Source organism: Liolophura sinensis, chromosome 2 (assembly GCF_032854445.1).
Source record: "Liolophura sinensis isolate JHLJ2023 chromosome 2, CUHK_Ljap_v2, whole genome shotgun sequence".
NCBI classification, from domain to species: Eukaryota; Metazoa; Mollusca; class Polyplacophora; order Chitonida; family Chitonidae; genus Liolophura; species Liolophura sinensis.
This window is the reverse complement of record NC_088296.1, coordinates 10245433-10263490: the sequence shown is the minus strand read 5'-3', so window position 1 is coordinate 10263490 and position 18058 is coordinate 10245433. Positions and strand designations below refer to the sequence as shown.

The window sequence follows — 18058 nt, the reverse complement described above, 5'->3', positions numbered from 1 at the left end:
CATAAGGGATGTTCTACGCGAATAAAGTAGATCAGCATTTAAGTTGTGTACACTACTATTTCAAAGCCGTACTCAAGACACGGCCATATACAACAGTAGTGAGATTCACGGGTAAAGGAAGCTGAAGACCCGAGAGTAAACCGCCGGCTATGGACTGGCGCCTGACAAAACTCTTGAGTTAAAGCTTAAGTCGAACACGCGATAGCTGGAGTCGAATCTGCGACTTGAGGTGTTCATCCTTTCCATAACAACGCAGCCGTGACTGATGTATTTATTATTTGATTGATGTTTCACGCCGTACACAAGAACGGCGGCGGTCAGTATTGTGGTGGAGGCGCGGGATTGGGGATAAGGAGGAGACAACCGTGATTCAGCCGTGCAGTACTTAACATTGCCTCAGCAAGTATATATCGCATCCCATCTGCAACAGGCATTATAACATAGTCAACAACAGGTCAATGATAAATACGTCAACAGCCAGCAACTATCAGAGGTCAAATTCATTAGTCATGAAGGTCAACAGATTAATGAGACTTCAGATAATCTTTTTGTTTTGGACACAGATTCTGGTTCCACTCTTATTTATTATTGCATTTGTCATCGACGTTCAGTTTAGTTGATGTACGTTAACAATGGTGGCCTTTCCAGCGCTTGATCTGGCTAAAGGCTACATACAGACGGCCTAGTGGTGAGTTTGTTTAATGATTTTAGAATGATGAAGACCAGCTATAGATATGCTAGTCGTGGGGTAATGGGCAACACACATTTATCAACAGAAAACATCAGTATTTAGCCTATGGTGACTTGTCTATGGTAGCCCTTGCACGATAGTTATCTTTTTGATTGAGACTATTGTGTGATGTCTCATATTTGACTTGCAGAATGTGCCTAATCTAGTTAAATAAGCATGACTGATCTCTAAGCGACCCTAATGTATGGTTGCGAAAGTTATATTCTGAGCAAATCACAAAAACACAGGGGGTAATTCAAGTATATACTATACTAGTATACCAACAATTTCATATAAAGAAAAGCAGTCAGCAGTTTTCGATGAATGATAATAAGAGAGGTAAGGAATGCTCTAGGCGAATGAATTTATTCAGTATGTTAGTGGTGCACAATGCCAATTGGAAGCCATACTGAAGACTTTTTATCTTACGGTCATACCGTAGCAGTCAGATTAATGGGTGAAGGAAATTGAAATACCGAGAGTAAACCTACGTCTTTGGACAAGTGCCTGACAAACGTTTTGATTTGAAGCTGGTACATACCCATCATGGAAGGCATTTGTATTTCTGTATTAAGCCCTACGTTCATGACCCTGTAGTTCAAGTACATGTACTGTTACGCTCAGTGAATTTGTCGTCCATAGGGTGAATGTAAAACACATTCTTTTCTGCGGGTTGTCGTATAATGTTACACCAAACACTCTGCTATAGAGGTGTGAATAACCGAAGCCAGCTCAAGGAGTGTATCATAGGGCACAGGTTATTGACATAACTAGGAAGTACCATCACAAAGCCGATGACCCATTTAAGTTTCAAGTATACTGACCTGCGTAGCCCCATTCACTCCGAACACATATAACTAAAGACTGTTGGTGAAAACCCGACTGTATAGGTGTGGAGAGGTGAAGAACCAGACAGTCCATTTTGTAGAAATTGTGACAGCTGGCAATCATGGAATTTCAGACGCTCTCAAGACGCTGGGGACAGATTCTGATTCCGTTAATCTTTCTGGCAGCTACACGTATCCTAGGTAAGTTGCATTAAGTGTAAAAATGTTTATGCTATGACTACGGAGTTATCTGTGGTTTAATTCGTAATTTTGGGAGCGGACGTGTCCTAGTACTATTCACGCCAGGAAGCGCTTCCACTCCGACTGTTTCAGTTGTCTCACGTTTATGGAACATCCCCCCATTCTACTGTACCAATAACATTTGCAAGTCTTTACGTTTTAAACCACGTTGAACGACAGTCAGGTAACTAATATACAGTAATATACTTTTACGTTAGCAACCAGCTGTTTATATTTGCTGAGGCAGTTTTTGTATTAGGCCAATAATGGTATTAAGGTTTAAGTCTAAATTAACTTTTAACGCACATCTGAAAAGAAAAACCGGGCCCTGGGTTCAGTTTAACGAAACTTTCCACATTCAGTAAATTGCTGTAGTTGGTAGGGTTTCTTTTTGCCTAAGTCCAAGATCGAGTAACAAACACTACCACCAAAGCATAGCGTTTAGTTATTTTGCTTAAAGGATCAGTGTCTACATTTAGATACTGATCCTAATTACAGATATCATAGCTTGTTTAAAAAGTATACTAACAGAAGAACTTCTGAAAATTGAGAAAATGACTTTAAACCTACTACAAATATTTACTATGATCTCTGGGCGACCGTCCAGTAATGAAACCACCGCTATGATCTCTGGGTGACCGTCCAGTACTGAAACCACCGCTAGAACGTCTTCTCTCACGATAAAATGCTCTTCTCACACGGCTGGTTGAGCTTCTGGAAATCCCTATAAAAAATGATGTCAGTTTTGAGATGGATTCTAACTATACATGCACAAGTAAACATATTGCCGTACCAATTTAAACCAACAGTGGGCGACGATGACATACTTATCTATGACAGACCAGGATTTTATTCTCACTTTGCATGTAAGCCTTCTTTGCCAGCTCATTCCCCCTCTTCGTTCCGATACAAGCAGGGCAATCAGCAAGTATCTAAAATTCACGGGTATTGCCGAGGCTTAAATCCAACACACAACAATGGTTAGAGAGTATATTTATAACGGACCACAATAGAACGTTACCATTTTCTCGCACCTATTTGGCATTTATATAGTTCATAGAGGCACACGAGGCAATTTTATCCGTGTAACAAGGGATGTAGATCTTTACTCTTATTTCTTTGGGTGAACTGTCTATATGTATACATTAACGTTTGACACATTCTATATCTATTCCTGTAGATTTAAAAGCTGACAGATGTGGCGGGATGTGTGGATATGCGACTGTATGTACGAATAGAGGGTATTGTAAATGTCAGACAGGATTCAAGTTTATTATAACAAAGTCAGGAATCCCTTCGCTTTATTGCGTGCGTAAGTTACATTATAATAATATAGAATCTATACTAGAAATTACCCCGCGGCACGTCTTCTCCAATTTGCGAAGAATTAATAATATAAGTGCATGCAATACTGTAAATGTCTTTACCAATGTTGTCAAAAGTAAATAACTACTGTTTTGATCTTCAGACATTGTAAATAAAAGAAATTAGGCACAGAATTAAACTTTCAAGCTGTGTAGCTGAAAACACGAGATTGAATGAGTGTAGAATCAGTGCAGCTTGTGTGAAGAGCAGTACACCTTTTTGTCACAAGTACTATAGCCTGTTTTCTTTAACTGATCGCCTATATCCAGCTATCTGTTCAATCAGACATACTTTCGTCAGTGACACGTTACACCACACGCCGTACAGATTCATTGCCTCGGGTGACATGTAGATATTTCTTTCACAATACTTTACACCTCAGAGGATAAGACTAAACTCTGCATAGTAACAAAGCCTACACTACCGTCTCCGCGAATAGACTACACTGTGTTTTTATAACAAAATTTACCTCGAACTTTGAAAACTCTGTCGTGAGATCACAAGGGATAAAATTAATTTCATTTATTAAGTTTATATTATACTAAAACTTGAAAGCAATTTCACATTTGACACTGTGAGAACGTGGTTTAAATTAGAGCCACTCACAACTTCGGTAACTGAGGTGGTTCCCCGTCAAAATAGAGTGGAATGCGTCCATTTTCTAGCATTCCATTGTTTATAAATAATTGAAACCTCGGGGGCAACGACTTTTTGAAGTCGAAAACAGAAGTTTAGAGAGTTTACAATTCCGGATTTGGACAAGTATTCTAACTGTATTTTCCTTGCATTGATATGATAGAGCTCGTCGCGTTACGTGTCACTGATTAAGGCAATTTTGATAGTGAGTGTGAGTGATCGTGCAGAGAGCTGAATATAGGTGACATATTAAAGAGACGGACTACAGAGCTTAGAACCATGTTGGTGGGAAAATGTATTGCATTTTTGTCGTGACACAGAAACATGTGGGAATGAAGGGGATGAGTGCCCTGACAACACCACTTGCATATGGCTTGCTTTCACTATGGGTCCAAAGGAAAACGTGTGTGATTGCTCATATGGCGCAAGAAAGGCAGATAGTGGACAATGTCTCGGCAAGTCGGACTTTATATTACTTATATCTTATAGTTTTCAAGGAACCTCGCTGGATCTTTTAACTTGCGGCTCTCTATATTTTCTGTCAATGCTATAGGGGAAATAAGAAGACTCATCACGTATTTGGGGCTAAATATCTCACTAAATCATCATACCAAAAAGGCTGTCACTTGATGTTGTCGCGTCTGCGTATATGCTCGTCTGCAGACATTGACACGTATCTTTTGCTGCCTTCTTCAATTGTCTAAAATTAAAATTGCTCAATTGTGGCGAGACCAAAAAGGCTGTCACTTGATGTTGTCGCGTCTGCGTATATGCTCGTCTGCAGACATTGACACGTATCTTTTGCTGCCTTCTTCAATTGTCTAAAATTAAAATTGCTCAATTGTGGCGAGAGTTTACCACAGTCTACCACAAGCTTTTTGCATAAACAGTTTTCTGTATAACTAAGATGGACGCTGTGTGTTTGTATAAACTGCTCACAATGAGATGATGCATTTAGTTGACTCTGGAATAAACGTGTAACTCTTAAGTTGTCCTTTTTGTTCTATACGAACCAGCACATTTAAACAGTTGTCAGATGTGATTAACCACTAAAGGCGCACAATCTCAATACTATGTATTCCTGCTTCATAATTTTGAATAGGACGAGGTGTACAGTTATTGTTTTATCACCGTCTATAGAGATCGCAGGTCTTAAATCAACGATACAACATCTTGTAAACAATCCCAGCTGCACAAGAGAAACAAAACACCACCGGTGTCCATTCTCAAGTATCTTTTTATCAGGTCTGCAAACCTCTTGTGAGGGGTAAACTATGTGAAGAAATGTCATGTAACCTCTCTACACCCATGTGGTTCTGAATATCATCTGAGTGTGTACAGTGGATTGCCATAGTTTTTTTTTTTAAGTCCTTCGTTCACAAACCAGCGAAAACACATTTACTGAACTTAGGAGCGCGGTCAGAGGGGCATCTACCTGTTGAGCCCTTGGTGATTTTAGCGTAATTTTAAAAAAAGTTCATGTCAGATAGACAGGTTAGATGCAATAGTAAATGTTTTGTGTAAAATATACGTAGATTTGACCATATTCTGCTCATCCTTTACGTGTGCCATACAGATATTGACGAGTGTACCGAAAATCAAATCATATGCGGTAACAACTCCGTTTGTACAAACACATTGGGCGACTACACATGCGCGTGTGCGGAGGGATATAGGCAGAGAAAGGCTGATGAGGTCGGGTGCAATCTGGGTAAGTAAATATAAAACAACAGGGGTAGAAATGATAGCCATTGGCGGTTATCCGTAGATTTGTCCACATCAGCAGTGCAATATTGCGTCGGTCCTTAATCAGCCATTTATACCATCCAGTGTGTCATCATGTCTACGGTGCTGACTCACTAAAGCGCCATGTCGGAGACTTGGTCCTATCTCAATGTAATGACTGTCGTGGTTAGACAGATAGGATTACATGAACAGGGAAGTAATATTGTATCACCACTGCCTCCAGATAGCACCGCGTCATAGGTAATTGGATAAAATGTTATATACAGTTAATGAAATGAATTTATTATTTTGAAATTTACATATTCCTTTCTGTTTACTGATTTTGTTGAGAGATAGAGGTACAGATTTCATAGTTTGATGAGTGTGGTTGGAACAAACTAAAAATCAACCACAAATAAGGCATGGGATAGTTCACGTTTTACTGAAGGAATAGGCAGGTTAATAGTGTATGAGTTATGTAATACACTCCTGCTGATCGTTTACGTGTGCCATACAGATATTGACGAGTGTATCGAAAATCAAACCATATGCGGTAACAACTCTGTTTGTACAAACATGGTGGGCAATTATACATGCGCGTGTGCGGAGGGATATATGCAGAGAAACGGTGAAGAAGTGGGATGCAGTCTGGGTAAGTAAATATAAAACATCAGGGGTAGAAATGATAGCCACTGGCGGTTGTCCGTAGATCTGTCCACATCAGCAGTGCAATATTGCTTCGGTCCTTAATCAGCCATTTATACCATCCAGTGTGTCATCATGTTTATGATGCCGCCTCACTAAAGCAAGATTTTCGAAGGCTGGGTCCTAACTCAGTTACAGTGTAATGACTGTGGTGACAAAATAAGATTAAATGAACGCGGAAGCCACGTGGTATCACCACCGTCTCTAGATAGTTCCGCAACATTTATAGCTCTCGGACAAAATATTCTACGCAGATAAAAAAAATTTAAAAAAAACATAATTATTAGGAAATTTACATATTCCTTTCTGTTTACTGATTTTGTTGAGAGATAAAGATACAGATTTCATAGTTTGACGAGTATGGTTGGAACAAACTAAAAATCAACCACAAATAAGGCATGGGATAGTTCACGTTTTACTGAAGGAATAGGCAGGTTAATAGTGTATGAGACATGCATAATACACATATCTACGTAGATCTGACAAAATAATATATACAGTTAATAAATATAATAATAATAATAATGATAATAAAAATAATAATATATGTATCTACGTATATTTAATCATATTCCGCCTATGTTTTAAATGTGCCATGCAGATATTGATGAGTGTACAGGAAATCCAGAGATATGTGGTAACAATTCTGTTTGTACAAACACGGAGGGCAGCTACATGTGTGCGTGTGCAGAGGGATACAGACAAAGAGAGGATGAAGAGCTTGGTTGCATCAGAAGTAAGTACTGTAAATGTTAATCGTTGTGAGTTCGAGTCCAACTCATGCTGGCTTCCTCCCCGGCCGTTAGTGGGAAGGTCTGCCAGCAGCATGCGGATGGTCGTGGGTTTCCGCCGGGGTCTGCCCGGTTTTCTCCCACCATAATGCTGGCCGTCATTATGTAAGTGAAATATTCTTGAGTACGGCGTAAAACACCAATCAGATAAATAATTAAATAAATGTAAATGCTAAACACGAGTTTTCTATAGTTTTCGAGCGCACGGCAACATGAAACTTTTGCCCTAGTAGGGAGTTTGACCCGAAAGAAACGAATAAAATATGTTTTTAATTTACAGCATGAACATTGATTCATGGATTTGTTGGTAGGAGAGTGGATTTAAGATTTTCTTTGGCTTTGCTTTTGTTATTACCGGAGAATTCTCTCCCATTTATTCCAGTTAAATGTCTCATGGCAACCAGTCGGCGATTCACCAGTGGTTTGATCACAGCCTTAAATCATCAGATTTCTCAGGTACCTTAGAAGGTGCGGTGATTTTTGTCCGTCCTGTGTCTGGTTTCTTCCATCCATAAATCTGTCGGCTGTTTATATATGGTATTAAAGTATAACTAAGACGTACGGCACAGAGAGCAAAGCCAGAACAGCGAAGATGGTACGATAGGTGGCAAATAGTCACACGTAACCGTGAAATACAGCCTCATGTAAATTTACCTGAGTAGTCTTGTGTACCCCAGTGAAATAGATGAGAAAACAGTAGGATGTAAATTCCAATGGGAGTTTAAATACGGTTGTGTTCAGCAATCACTGAGATTCTTATGCACTGCGTTGTTGTTGTTTACTACGTTTCAGTCATAACAGCGTCAACTGTATCTCCAGCCGGGGATTCCTCAGCGTTGACGGTCGGTCTGGCAGTAGGTATAGGAGGAGTGGTTCCTCTTGTCCTGGTCGTCCTAGCTGTTATTGTTTTCCGGTAAGCAAGGGGATTGTACGCAGTGGCGACTATGATTGAAATCAAAATTTGAAATTCGATTTTAAGGCTCAAAAGGTGTTTTGCTAAATTTGAACCGCAGTTTGTCCGTTATACATCCTTCTGTAATTTGTTCATTGTTCTTTCTTAATCTTTGCTGTTGAGGCCATCAGTCGTATAGTAATATGTAGGTATATTGTCTTCCTAAAACTTTTCTTTTGTTTCAGCACTGTGCCAATAATTTTACGTTTCCACTTGCAACAATTTCTTCAGAAATTATATTTAAACCAAAATTAATGCCCATACATTTTGAATTGTAGGGCAAGAAATCGTTCGAGGGGAGATGGTAGAGAAGATATAGGGTTGGAAAGGCAGGGGAAACATTAAGGAGGTTATAGCTTACGAAAACGTCACTGATCAATCTGTACAACAGCGCGTTGCTAATCCAACATATACATTACTTCCGGATGAGCTGGGTTCAAGCACGCAGTTCCGATCCGGCACGGACGTCCGCTACGAGGAAGTTGACCTACCGCCACAGGTAGGATGGAGTAATGATCCACAGAGTTTGTATAGCTTAGCAGGAAACTTCGCCGATCAGAACCCTAACCCGAGCCAATCCACGTACAATGTTTTGTCCCAACCTCATGTGAAACCTTCCACTGCTGCTGCTGTCAGCATCCCAGAGAATTATAATACTCTTTATGACATGCATGCAGAAAATAAAGCCAAACAGCTGCATGAAGAGAAAAGCCAGGGTTCAGAAACTTACCGGAGCGAATCCACATACAACGTTTTGTCCAAACCTCGAGTAAAACCTTCCAATGCTGCTGCCAACACTCCAGACAATTATAACACCCTTTATGATCTCAATTTAAAACCGACCAATGAAAGTCCAAATGACCTTGAGTCCGGACAGACCGGATACGGAAATCCACATGGGAACGATGACGTCCAATATGACACCACATACAGTTCTGTGAAACAAGGTGAAGACAACTGCGTACTACAGTCAAGTAATGAACGGGAAGGGGGAAGTGAATATGATGAACTAAAAGTGCAGAAAGTTTAAGAGCCGCAGTTCACAAGCATACAGCTTCTCGTTATTTACGGCCATACCGGCCTGCAATGGACCCATTAAAATGTTTCAAACGCATCATCGACACGTTGCTGTTGAAAATGACATTTGTTAAATCTCATTGCTTTACTGCTGGCTACACATGAGCCTGCTTCCACTGGGCAGCATGAAAGCTGAGTCCATGTCATATGGTACATTGCCCATGAGAGGTAGCCGGTTTCATGTGTATATTGTTCTCTTGAAAACTTTTGGTATCTTCTGTTACAAAAACGATATTAAGCTTGTTTCTTCATTGAAAGACTGCTACGGTTGTCGGCATGCCAAGGAATTTAAAAATGATACTTCTTATATCGCTTGGCGCTCAACACTGAGTGACAAGAGCAAAGAAACAGGGTTTGTTGGCCTGGTGTCAGTATTGTGTGACTGGGTGTGGTGTCATGTCTGGTGTCTTGATGTTTCAGTTGCGGCAGTACTTTGGGGATTCACCTTGCCACTCTGTCGTCGCTGCTGTGGTTTCCTTCCCTATGCTGTACATTTTAATCGTAGTATATATCTGCACACACATACACATATTGTCAAATAAAAACAATAATTGTTCAGTGCGAAATAAATCCCAGGCATACATGCATACTTCTTAGCGGAAAAAAATTCTCTAAAAATCATCTTGCAGCCGTCCCATGGAGAAGAAAAGTGTAATAGTGGATTCAAGCTGTGTACTTTAGTCATATACTCTGGCACTCTACTTGTGTATTCTTGTATAGGGGCTTCTGTGGCCGAGGATGTTAGCACGTCAGCACGGCGTAATGCCCCAATAGCCTTTTAAACAAAGCGCTCATGCTAGCTTCTTCTCCGGCTGTATGTGGGAAGGTCTGTCAGAAACCTGCGGCTTTTCCCCCAGCCTTGCCAGGTTTCCTTTCATCATCATGCTGGCCGCCGTCCTGTTAGTGAAATATTCTTGAGTACGGCGTTAAACACCAGATAATAAATAAATAAATACTCTTGTATAATCTTGTTTTATACTTTAGTTTTGAACTCTGAATTGTGTAGTCTAGTTTCTTACTATTGTTGTATGCTGTAGTTATATAATCTAGCTGTGTAATTTAGTTTATATATACTCTAGTTTTATATTCTAGGTGTCTACTCTAACTGTGTCCTATATGCTAAAAGCTCTTTGATACCCGGACTTCTAGGATCTATGTCAGATACCTGGTGTACTTTGAGTTACCCACTTTGTGACTAATCCACACTAAGAACCCCTTGCAACTACATGTAGATACGAAATCGTACCACTTTGCTGAAGCATTGAGGTGTAATTTTTTTTTCATGCAGAAAAACAGGTGAAACTTACATGAATACCAAGTACAATTACTGAAGAACGTGTGGGAAAAATATGAGTGATACGATTTATACTCTTTGTTCTATCAAAAGTGAATTTTGCTACTTTAAGACGTTTTCCTGAGGGAATTCCATTCATACTAAAACTAAGATTACGTGAACCAAACTGATTTCCACATATGTGATGTGTAGTTAGAGACTAGTAAGCTGTACACAATCAAGCTACACAATCATATTTCTATAAATGGAAAACAATGAAATAATCTGACAGTTCCGTGGAACTCTACATTCACCGTAATATTTCATGGCTTCTGAATCATCGTCTGTATTGATCCAATCGTAACATCCATGCTTTGAAACCATTCTGTCTAATACGATATCGAGTTCGATCCCTATTATTGCATACTATTTTTAGAGCTTAAAAAATTGGGATAAGGGAGCCGGAGAAGGGTGGTGGTGGGTGTGAATTTTTACCACACAAGAAATTCTTTTTTTATATTGTTTTTATATATTGTCAAGCTATACGTTAGATAAGTATATATATATTATTGTAAATCTATATAGATTACATACAGTATTCTTCCAATGAAAGTTCAACGCTGTTTACTTCAGCTGACAGCATATTCTACAATTATACATTGAGAAACGGCTCATCTGTTTATTAGTTTAGCTTCGTACTAAATGTCTATTAAAGACACTGTCATATATTCGCTGTACAATTCGTAAGACAAAACTCGTTTCAAATACCTACATTAGATGGAAAAGAATAATATCCAATGCATGTAACGGCATACAGTAGGCTTGAGGATAGCAGCGAATATTTTAGCTTGGCCTATTACATCGATTACACATATTACCTAACTTCAACCGCATACCTGGGAAGCCTTTGCGTCACTTCACAGATGATCTGTGGCTGTGGGCAGGATGGCAATCAGCCTGAGCGACAGGAGGACGATTTCCCGTCTAGTTGCAAGGAATCCTTTGATTCTCTCTGTTCAGGTTATGACATCCACATGATGTAAAAAAAAAACTCTGTACAAAGTAAAATACTTAAAAGTTTTTATTAACTTTTACTGTTATTCTTACCTTACATATATGTATTGTAAAGACTTACCTTTTATCAATGTTTTATGTGTGATATTTTTGTACACTTTCTGCTATTATAAGTTTTGTAACATTGTAAATTTTGTATTGTAACAACAATGTTTCCTTAATTACGTATTTAATTATTTTAAATCTATGACGTGGATACAACAATGATCGGTATATATATATATATATATATATATATATATATATATATATATATATATATATATATATATATATATATATATATATATACAGCAATGCATACTGAATTTGTCCCTAAAACGTTATCTAGGCAGAGGACATCTAAATGGGATGGGGGCGTCTTTTGTCTTTGGATGTTTTGAGTTCCTTAATTTCGTATTTAATTATTTTAAATCTATGACGTGGGTACAAAAATGAACTGTTTTTGTATCTGTTTTTGTTCCCCGTAAATTTAAATGTACATGTGTGTGTATATATATATATATATATATATATATATATATATATATATATATATATATATATATATATATATATATATATATATGAATTTGTCCCAAAAGCGTGATCCAGCCAAGCATTATCTGTCGCCTAGATGAGATGGGGGCATCTTTTGATGTTTCGAGTGCTGGCCATGGTTAGGTGTGAAAAAACTTGATATTCCAAGGATTCGACGTATATAATAATTGAAAGAATAGCTTACATTCCGTCAATCTAGTGTAATTAACGAAGCGTGAAAACAGCGTCTGTCTGTTTGTCGATTCAAGAGATTTTTACTGGTACAAACTCTGTAAGCTATATCACCAAGAGTGGGATATTTCTGAACTAGATTATTTCGCTGTGTTTTGGATCAGGTGTCGGTTGTTTAGAACTGTATTACAAGCTACATTAGACTTAAATATTAATACCAGTCTTATCCTATTACATAAGTAATGAAACTTGATCGAGTCCAGTAATAAATGGTTAATACTAGTTTACCTGCTAATACAAAGAAATGGCACTTGATTCAGTCTAGTAATAAATGATTAATATAAATTTAGTTGCTAATACACTTTTGAACAACAATGTTCTGTGTATTTCGTGAATATACTTGTATGTGTAAAGGTCTAGGCTAATAATAGTGCCATTTATATACGTGATATATGGTCTGTGATATCCCGGAGATCGATATTTGAGTGGAGGACATGGATGGATTAACCCAGAGTGTATGTGTTCAAGGGGACGGAGAATATCACAGGTAGTTGGACTGAAAGTAACTTTATACAGTAATTAAATTTCCAAGATGACTGAATACACCTGGCAATGTAGATGACATGTTAACTGTGATGACTACACAGCAGTTTGAATAATTCTAGATCAGTGACGTCAGTCGAATCTATTGCAATTAACATTACTGCATTTTTAGAATAAAACCGTAACTGAGGTAAATTGACAAGAAGCCATATTTCACCGGTTATTTGTGACCATTTGCCAGCTATCACACTGTCGTCCCTGCTCTGTTTTTTTTTCTTTTTCTTTATGCTGTGCGTCTTAATTGTGTTAGAACGTTTATACATCGTACTGCGGTAAGGCCGTATATATTTGTGACAAGAGTATCGTGTCATTTCTACATGCATTCTTGTAACGAAGCTTTTCAGCGTGGGGTCAGCATGTGATTTTTTGTGAATTCAGTCGATGTTTACTGGTACAAGTTCTGTAAGCAATAACACCAGGAGCAGAATATTTCTGAAGAAGATTTTCTCGTGCTGTTTCGAATCAGAAGCCAGTTATTCAAAAGTTAAAAATTAAAAGTTAAATTAGACATAAGTCTTAATGCCATTTTCATTTTTGTACAAAAGAAAGGGATTTTTGTGTCAGTCTAGTGATAATTGATTAATATTAAATTATCCATGATCACAGTATACTCCTGGCAGTCTAGGTCACATCAGGACGTTTATATATCGTATTGTGGTAAGAGTGTGTATATATACATGTAACAAAGTTATTGATTTATTTCTATATATATTTTTGTATTGTCTATATACATTGTCATGTGACAAAGTCATGGTTTTATTTCTATATATATTCTTGTATTTTCTAATTACCGGACCATATAACAAAACTATTTTATGTCTATATGTATTCTTCTATTGGCTATGAATACAGTGTATATGTCCGTGGATATTGTAAATGTATTTCAATTATTTTAATTCTGTTCTCCACTTGAAGTTTGGTATGTAAAAATGCACTTTCGGAAACACTTCATGAGCTTAAAATAATACCGGAAATGCCATATTAAGTTATAATAAGTTTTTCTGGTAAGAAATAAAGCACATTTTACAACAAACATTTAAGTGGCTCTATAAGATGAGAGAATAAGTCAGAATCAAGTAAAATGAGTCAGCTGAAAAATGCTGAACTGAAGGCAAAATCCAGTACAGTTTTTAAAATAAATCACGTGATGCTGTTTTAATCGTGTTTGACCCGTTGTTAAAAATCCACCTCATTCGTTAATTTATAATTAAAATTCGAACCTGTGGATGGTCGTCGGTCTCACTCAGGTTTTGACCGGTTTCGTTTCACTATATTGCTGGCCGCCGTTGTATAAGTGAAATATTCTTGAGTACGGCGTCAATCACCAATCAAATAACCAATTAAAATTTGTGTACACTTTATTTCTGTACACTAACTGTGAACGTCGTTAAGATGCTATCATGTCAAAGTTTTTTCATGGTATATTTAGCATGTGGCACGTGCACGACATTTATCTTGCTTTGAGACTAGTATGTGATGTGGATTATTTCAATTGCAGATAGTGTGTGCCTAATGTAGGTAACAGGCCTACATTACATGGAGAACCATGTTCTTTTGTGATATGATATGCACTCACGTCAAAGTGCTATTCCAAAACACACAAAAAGTTTTTAGTGATGACGGAAAGACATCAGGGATGTTCAAAACCGTACCCAGGACTGTTTGACATACGCCCATATACAACAGCAGTGGAATTCATTCATTTATTTATTTGATTGATGTTCTACGTCGTACTGAAAAATATTTCATTTATACGACGGCAACCACCATTATAATGGGCGGAGTCGGGCAGAGCCCTTGTGAACAAGTGCTGAGCTGTGCACCACTCAAAGTTGCCTTTGCATATATATATATATATCGATTCCCATCGGCAATACACGCTATAACATCGCCATCATCATTATTTTAATGGTAAACCTTATTTTTTTAATTAAACAAACATTTAGAAAGCCGGAAATTGAGAGATGTTACAGTTTTATACTTCAACTACTCGCACTCACTAATCATGAGTTGGCGCGCAGGCCCAGGAAGACCAAAACAGCGAACAAGAGATCAACGGTAAATACGTCAACTGCCAGCAACTATCAGAGGTCAACTTTCATAAAACATCATCAGTTGAGAAAATCAACAGAAAAATGAGTGTTCAGAGAATTTTTTTGCTTTGGACGCAGATACTGGTTCCAATCGCAATTATTATGGCTTTTGTCATTGAAGGTGTGTTTTTGTTGATGTACGTTAACACTGATGGCCTTGGTCTGGCTACAAGTTACATACAGACGGCCTAGTGTCGAGTTTGTTTAATGATTTTAGAATGATGAAGACCGGCTATAGGTATGCTAGTCGTGGGGCAATGAGCAACAGACATTTATCAACAGAAAACATCAGTAACTGTATGCCTTCAGTAGACGAAGGCTACATGAATGGTAGTGGAATGCAATACGCCTGCTACAAGTGTGATAGTGACGAGTTAATGATGTCAGGTACCCTATACTTACACCACAACACTAGTTTTACACTCTCCGGAAACAAAGGTAAGGCAAATGGTAATGTTATGTCAGAAGTTTGCCACATATTTGCTTTTGGTGAGCTAATGCCAGTTACATGAACAGTTAGAATAAAACCCGAACTTAGATAAATTGACAAAAGTCCGTCTTTCACCGGTTACGTGTGACCATATGTCAGCTATCACACTGTCGTCGCTGCTCTGGGGTTTCTCTCTATGCTCTACGTCTTAATTATATTGTATTCCTGTATAAACCAGAATTCTGTTGGTGGGCTCAGAACAAATGAACCCTGGTCCCTTTGCTTTGTTTTAATGCGATTGTATGTTAAATGTGGTAACAAAGCAGCATTTTCAGTAATTCTAGACCAGTGACGTCTAATAAGCCAGGGTGCTAGGGGGCGTGTAATCTGCTATAATTTATGCATTTACATGAATAGTTAGAATAAACCCCTGACCAAGATAAGTTGACAAGAGGCCTTATCACACTGTTGTCGCTGCTCTGGCTTTTCTCTGTGTGCTGTACTTCTTAATTCTGTTAGACATCGTATCCATATGGACAACGGCATTGACTCCACACCCTCAACAGGTGTGGCCTGCTGAACAGTCTTAGTGTCTATCCTTTTCCCCTTTATACTGTTTTTGCTTTGTGATTTAAGTAAAGGTTACTGTCACAACTTTTTGAATAAATCTGGACCAGTGGCGTGAAACGAGTTCAGTGTTCGTAGATGTCCCATTTTCAAAGCTTAGTCGGTTCGTGGCGCCTTAGTGATTTCCTGGAGAACATTGCCGGTTCACTCCTGGCATTCCGGTTTACTATTCCTATGAATTTGACTAGTATGCCTTAAGCAACAACAAAATGAATAAACAACTGTGTTTTGTATCGCAGTCAGTTTGTCAGTCAACCGAACAATCTAAGCTGTCATGCTGGGTCAGGTTCATATGCAGTCTGTCACTTTGCTTATAGATTTAACCTAAAGCATAGCAGCATTTACACCAGGGAAACACCTCTGAGCCTTGTATCTCTTTACCGAATTTCTGTTACGTTTCTCGTCTACTCGGATAATGTTATTCATACACACTCTTGATTAAATAAAATTAAAATTTAATTGAATTCAAAATAAAAAAACGGGAAAGAATTGTGCGAAAGGAAACACTGACCAGTATCAGTTTGTCACAGATTGCATCATACAACCCGCATAAAGTCCTTCAATATATGTCCCACTGATAGTGTATATACATAACCATATAAGGAAATATCTGTTTGACTCATGCCAGCTCTATTTTGTTTGTCCAACCAGGAAGTATGTGCATGAAAACCCAGCTCCTTAAAAAAATCCGCACGTAAATAGCCATCCGGGCAGAGCGTTTAACTAGGCCGACCTGATGTCAACAGGCCTGCTCACGAACAGAAAACCGCATGGCCGTTTAACATGTAAAATCTAACTTCCTTTATAAATATACTTTATCGCGTAATAGCTGAACAACAGCTAAAGCGAGCGTAAGGATCGGCACATGCGCTGTATGGAGTATGATCACGTCCTTTAATATAATCTGGGATACAAACCAGATTTAATTACAGACATAGAGCACAAAGAGTACAAATACATCAGCGACGACAGCGTGATAGGGGGCAAATGATCACACGTAACCCTGGAAATACAACATCTTGTAAATTTACCTCAGATCTGTTTTTCTTTTAACGTCATTAATGTAAATGCTTAAATAGTAGCAATCTGCACGCCCCAGCACCCTGGCTTAAGCAAAATTAGGTAAAAAACGCATTGGTGTGGGAACGCAATATGAAAGACTTACCGCATGGAGAGTAAAAGCCGATCAGCGACGACAGTGCAATAGCTGGCAAATGGTCACATTTAACTGGTAAAATACCGCTACAGCATAAAGCGTAAAACCAGATCAGCGACGACAGTGTATTAGCTGGCAAATGTTCACACGTACCCGGTGAAATACGGCCTCTAATCTATATACCTTAGTTAGGGTTTCATCTAACTTTTCACGTGAATGCCAAAACAATAGCTAATTACACGCCCCCTGGCACCATGGCTCAAGCAGAATTAGGTAAAAACTTAATTGGTGTGTAACATTTGAAATTTAAAAAAATATTTCAGCTTCATTTTCATTGGAACAATATGATCGTCCAACACATTAACGTGTGGAGCCTTTAGTGGTACGTGCCACTTACTGAAGGTAATCTTAACAGTCAATATGGGTGATGATATCAGTGTTGACAGGCGACTAGATGAAAGAAACAGGCAATAATCTGACAGAAAATATATTGTTTTGGGTTTTTTTATGTTCATTGTTATTACATTGGTATGAGTATTTGGTGCAGGCTTGTATCCAGTACATGGCATTACAAGCATCCATAGGTTGGCGAACTCTTGTGTAGTCAGGTCATTTAATGGAATGCAGTCAGGTTTTATATTAACGTCATGAATGTAAATGCCTAAATAGTAGCAATCTGCACGACTCATAACGTTGGCTTAAGCAAAATTAGGTAAAAAACGCATTGATGTAAACGCATGGAGAGGAAACTCAGAGCAGCGACGACAGTGTGATAGCAGGCAAATGGTCAATCGTAAACGATGAAATTCGGCCTCTTGTCAGTTTACCTCAGGGTTTTATAACAGTTCATGTAAATGTTTAAACAGTACCAAGTTTCACGCTCACCTTAATCATCCCGGTTTAAGCAAAATTAGTTTTAAAAAAATCAAGTCATGTCAGCTTTATACCAGACTTTACTGCTCTACAATTATTACCCTTTTTATTTATTTATTTATTTGGTGTTTTACACCATACTTAAGAATATTTCACTTATACGATGGCAA

The 18058-nt window shown here is 38.2% G+C and overlaps 1 protein-coding gene across 3 annotated transcripts; it reads left to right on the top strand.

Annotated features, from left to right (window-relative positions):
• The first annotated feature begins 1608 nt into the window (after window positions 1–1608).
• LOC135462648 (adhesion G protein-coupled receptor E1-like) lies at window positions 1609–9180 on the top strand. 3 transcript variants are annotated; one of them, XM_064739873.1, is made up of 8 exons: window positions 1609–1758; window positions 2978–3105; window positions 4119–4253; window positions 5375–5509; window positions 6041–6175; window positions 6830–6964; window positions 7821–7932; window positions 8250–9180. In XM_064739873.1, exons 2-8 carry the CDS (start codon window positions 3048–3050, stop codon window positions 8314–8316), a joined length of 777 nt encoding a protein of 258 aa, XP_064595943.1. In that variant the 5' UTR covers window positions 1609–1758; window positions 2978–3047; the 3' UTR covers window positions 8317–9180. The 3 variants fall into 3 exon arrangements, with proteins under 3 accessions (XP_064595943.1, XP_064595942.1, XP_064595944.1); XM_064739872.1 differs by having other exon boundaries at window positions 7812–7932; XM_064739874.1 differs by lacking the exons at window positions 2978–3105; window positions 4119–4253 and having other exon boundaries at window positions 7812–7932.
• The last annotated feature ends 8878 nt before the right edge of the window (window positions 9181–18058 follow it).